Source organism: Cajanus cajan, chromosome 9 (genome assembly GCF_000230855.2).
Source record: "Cajanus cajan strain Asha chromosome 9, NIPB_CcT2T_4, whole genome shotgun sequence".
NCBI lineage: Eukaryota > Viridiplantae > Streptophyta > Magnoliopsida > Fabales > Fabaceae > Cajanus > Cajanus cajan.
This window is the reverse complement of record NC_138525.1, coordinates 50,980,615-50,985,811: the sequence shown is the minus strand read 5'-3', so window position 1 is coordinate 50,985,811 and position 5,197 is coordinate 50,980,615. Positions and strand designations below refer to the sequence as shown.

At 45.7% G+C, this 5,197-nt stretch overlaps 1 protein-coding gene across 1 annotated transcript; it reads left to right on the top strand.

The window, feature by feature from the left end:
* The first annotated feature begins 403 nt into the window (after positions 1 to 403).
* Positions 404 to 1,159, top strand: LOC145952156 (uncharacterized). The gene has a single exon (XM_083064382.1). It carries the CDS (start codon positions 404 to 406, stop codon positions 1,157 to 1,159), a length of 756 nt encoding a protein of 251 aa, XP_082920508.1.
* Positions 1,160 to 5,197: the final 4,038 nt, after the last annotated feature.

Here is a 5,197-nt window from a genome sequence, read left to right as displayed (position 1 = left end):
CTCATTTCAAGACTTTAAGACAATGCTCACAGCCCAGCCGTTGCTAGCTAAGCCAAATCCCCAACTAGATATGATCGTTTACATCTCGGTGTTTGACAAAGCCATCAATACGGCTTTGGTGCAAGAGCAAACGAAGTAAATGCCTGTATATTTCATTAACCGAGTCTTACAGGACACCGAGACCTGATACCAACATCTCGAGAAAACAGTCCTAGCTCTCGTACACACAGCCCGACGCCTCTGGCACTATTTCCAGAGCCACAGAATCGTGGTCAAGACAGATAGCCCGATGGTCAAGGTCTTGTAGAAGCCCGAACTAGCTGGACGAATGGTCGCTTGGTCTATAGAGATGTCACAATTCGACATTCGCTTCAAACCAAGGGGACCCATCAAAGCATAAAGCATGGCCGACTTCAAAAATGACTTCCCCCCGGAATTGCCACCCGAGCCGCACATATGGGCTTTGCACGTAGATGGGTCGTCAAACCAACAAGGTAGCGGAGCCGGTATTATACTTGAAGGTCCTGGTAGCATAGTGGTCGAACAATCACTACGATTTGGTTTCGAAGCTTTCAACAACCAAGCCGAGTATGAGGCTCTGTTAGCCGGCTTGCGACTGGCGAGTGACTTAGGCATCACTAGAGTCAAGTGTTGGAGTGATTCGCAAGTGGTGACGGGGCAGGTCAACGACACATTCCAAATTAAAGAACCAACACTACTATTGTACTTCCATGCTTTTCAAAAATTGAAGAACAATTTTGAGGATGTCCGCGTTGAGTACACGCCTCGGGAACTCAATGCAAGAGCCAACCAGTTGGCCAAGCTAGCCAGCAGCAAGAGAACTAGCCACTTACGCAGCATGATACAAAAAGAACTACCAAGCCCAAGCATCGTGGAAGCCGAATGTTTACAAGTCCAACAAGGAAGCGCTAACTGGATGATCGGTATCGTTAATCATCTCTCAATTGGGGAACTACCCACTAACCCTCTAGAAGCAAAGAAGATGAGAACCAAGGCCACACAGTATACCCTAATAGCTGGAGAATTATATAAGCGGGGCGTCTCGTTACCCCTTCTAAAATGCCTAGCTCCTGAACAAGCAAATTATGTCCTCCGAGAGATCCACGAAGGCATATGTGGAACTCACTCGGGAGGCTGAACCCTCGTAGCTAAGGTTATCCGGGCCGGTTACTATTGGCCAACTCTAATGGCTGATAGTACTAAGTTCGCGCAGCAATGCAAACGGTGTCAACAGCATGGACCCTTGACGAACCAGCTAGCCGAGGATCTACACTTTATCACGACCTCGTGGCCCTTCTCAGTCTAGGGAATGGATATTTTGGGACCCTACCCGCCGGCATAAGGACAGGTGAAATTCTTGATAGTGGCCATCGACCACTTCACAAAGTGGATCGAAGCAGAAGCAGTGGCGATCATCTTAGCGAACAACATGCAGAAGTTCTTCTGGAAAATCATTGTCACATGATTCGGGGTGCCTCACGCTCTCATCACGGACAATGGCCTCCAATTCATGGACCGTCGTTTCAATGAGTTTCTTGATGGACTTCAAATCAGACACCGGACAACATCGGTAGAACACCCCCAGTCCAATGGTCAAGCCGAAGCAACAAACAAGGTCATCCTAAGAGAGCTATAGAGACGATTAGGGCAAGCCAAGGGGCAATGGCCCGATCATCTTCCAGAAATCTTATGGGCATATAGGTGCACTCCACAAAGCTCTACCAAAGAAACTCCCTTCTAACTTACGTATGGAACGGACGCCATGATACCGGTCGAGATAGGGGAACCATCTCTAAGACAGCAACGATTTGAGGAGGAGACCAACACCGAAGCACTCAACGTGGAACTTGACTTGATTAAAGAGACAAGGGATCGAGCGCTCATCAACATGGAAGCATGCAGATTAAGGGTATCTCGCAAACACCAAACCAAAATCAGACCAAGAGTATTCCACCAGGGCGACCTTGTGTGGAGAGTTACCGGAAAAGCAAGGAAAAACAGGGCCCAAGGCAAGTTGGCCGCCAATTGGGACGGCCCCTTCTGAATACAACACAATCTCAATAATGGGGCTTACAAACTTGAAGAACTCAGCGGAAAAATCGTCCTACGCACTTGGATAGTTACACATTTAAAGCATTATTTTAGTTAGCAAGCCACATGTAATTATTTCGGTGTACTCTTTTCCTTTCTCAGGTTTTTTCCTCTTGTAAGAAAATTATGAAAGAGGTTTTACTGAGAAAGGTTTTTAAATAGGCACCTCATCAATGAAACAAATCTTGTTGACATGTTATATTAACTCTGGAACCCCCGATTGGATACATCACGAACTTAGAGCCCTCCCGAGCACCTACGCTCGGCCAAGGATGATCACTTAAAACCCTCCCGAGTACCTACGCTCGGCCAAGAATGATCACTTAAGACCCTCCCGAGCACCTACGCTCGGCCAAGGATGATCAGTTAAAACCCTCCCGAGCACCTACGCTCGGCCAAGGATGATCAGTTAAAACCCTCCCGAGCACCTATGCTCGACCAAGGATGATCACTTAAAACCCTCCCGAGCACCTATGCTCGGCCAAGGAAGAACACTTAAAGCCCTCCCGAGCACCTACGCTCGGCCAAGGAGAAACACTTAAAACCCTCCCGAGCACCTACGTTCGGCCAAGGATGAACAGTTAAATCCCTCCTGGGCACCTACGCTCGGCCAAGGAGGAACCAATTTGAACCCTCCCGAGTATCCCCACTCGGCCGAGAACGTATAATCGAATCCTCTCAGAACACACCCACTCGGCCAAGGATGTGTAATCACAAACCCGCCGAGTACCCCCACTCGGTCAACAACGAACAACTTGAATTATCTCAAGTACCTTCACTTGGCCAAGGGGGGGCCAACCTATAACCTACCACTTACCCCCAATCGATCAGAAATGATAACAGTAGACAGCCCTCGTTCGGCCGAAAGAAATACTTGTTAAATATCCTCTCTTCTTATTGATCAGTACAGATCTGGGGTGGTTTGGTTACTTAAGAAGTTAATTGATAGAAGATTCAAGTAAGACCAAATACAAAGGAGCGTAACAGGAAACAAAATTAAAGTCCGAATATGTCAAGAAAATACATCATTAAAAGGCTCCAATGGCCAAAATGGCACTAATGGCCGAAGGGTACAATCAAGTCTCGGCTCTAACGGCCCAAAAAATACAAGCAAAAAGAAGTATACCCTATACCTATACATCTTTCTCAAAACAGATGTACAATCAAAAAATAAAACACGATGCTGAAGGGTTCACTCGGCACTTGTGGTCCGATCATCCCCGCCTTGGGTCTCGTCGTCGTCGTTCACAGTAGCCATGGGATCTTCAGGGGCGGTCGAACGGGGTGGAGCCGTTTCATCTGGCTCAGCATCTTCGGGCGCGTCGGCAAAATCCATAAACACCCCCTGAAAAAAGTCCTTGCTCAACTCGAAGGTGAAGTTGGCAGGAAAACGCAGAAATGGGCTGCTTGCCGGACAGCAAGCATAAAGTCGGCCTCGTGCTCCTTTATTATTTTACTTTCACAATCGACCCTGAAACTAGCCAGGGTAGCTTCAGCATCGGCCTTGGCCTGCTCGTCCTGAGCTGTGACTTCTTGCACTTCCTGAACCCTCATGCGCTCGGCATCCTCAGCCGCAAGTGCTCGACCCTCCATGTCACCCAAGGCCTCCTTTAGTCGAGCCACTTCCCCTTCCAACGCTAACTTTTCGTTTGACGTTGTTTCGTGCGCCTCAACCGATTGTTAGAAGGTGTAGACACCCAATTTCATCCGGGGGCACACAAACAAGGAAATGGACCTCCGTTATGAAGGGAAGGAGCTTCCGAAGCAGGCAAACAACAAGACAGGTCATCAGAAGGCCTAAAGGCCAAATAAGGTGGTTTTAGTAGCCTAGAACGGGTTGTTCCAAAATTGGAACGGGCCGTTCCAAACCCCGGAACAGGTCGTTCCAATATCAAAACGGGTCGTTCCAACGTGACTAAAACACCTAAAAGTCCTAGGCTGGAACGGGTCGTTCTAATACCAGAACAGGCCGTTCCAAACAAGTCAAATTTGGAACGGGCCGTTCTGGAAAAGGCAACGCTGTGTTAATTTTCACTCTGGAACGAGCCGTTCCTTTTTTAGAACGGGCCATTCCAGGGTGCAAAATTTGCACATAATGATAGGCCCAGAACAGACCGTTCTGAATCTGAAACAGGTCGTTCTGGCCCCTTCTGATTCCTATAAATAGAGGTCTCGAGCACAGTTCTCCTGGCAGCCAGAGAAATTTCAAATAAGACTCCTTTGAGCACGAAAGTTCTCTATCTCTCTCCCTTCTATTATATTTCTTGAGATTTGTGTCGCATCTCTATATTCTCTCTCCCTCCTATTGTATTTCTTGAGATTTGTGAGACATATTGTAGTGTGAAAAGTCGCCACAAAGCACCTTCTCCATATTTGAAGATTCAATCCCGTTCAAGAGGTATTTCAATCAATCTTCTTCTCTTCCTTTTATTTCTCATCTTTATCTCTTTTTTTGTTATAATAAACGTCATAATGTAGATATTTTAAGATTAATCGCTTAATTTATATTTTAAGCATGTAAATAAATATTAATAAAGGGGATTCAATATTTAATTTATTAATTCTTATCGTGTTAATTTCATCATAGGGTACCGATTTAGGGCGTTGTAGGGGTGCTTAATACCTTCTCTACACGTAATCGACCCCCGAATCCAATTCTGGTTATCAAGGAAATTATTGGGCCTTAAAAAAAACCTTTTCTTTTTCCAATGTTTTGAGTAAAACATTGGTGGCGACTCCATGAACCTATTTTCAAAACCATTGATTAAGGATTAGTCTGGTGTCCGGGCATTCTTTAATTGATGAGATCTTTAAAAAGGATGTCTAAACCATATGTCGCGAGATCGGAAATTTTTGGGTTGCGACAGATGGCGACTCTGCTGGGAAGTTTTAAGAGGGTCAGGCCCATATAAATGATGAAATTAGCATTATAAAAAATAATAATTTAAATATTTTTCCCCTTTACCTTGTTTGTTTTCTTTGTTTGGCTTTGATATTTATTTGCTTGTTTAAATTATGCACATGCTTGAATTAACAAGTGTACACAAACCATAGCACACAATATTCCTCCTACACCTGGGGGCAT

Excerpts from the sequence above, each read along its gene's own strand:
- LOC145952156 (XM_083064382.1), top strand. The coding sequence starts at position 404 with ATGGCCGACTTCAAAAATGACTTCCCCCCGGAATTGCCACCCGAGCCG.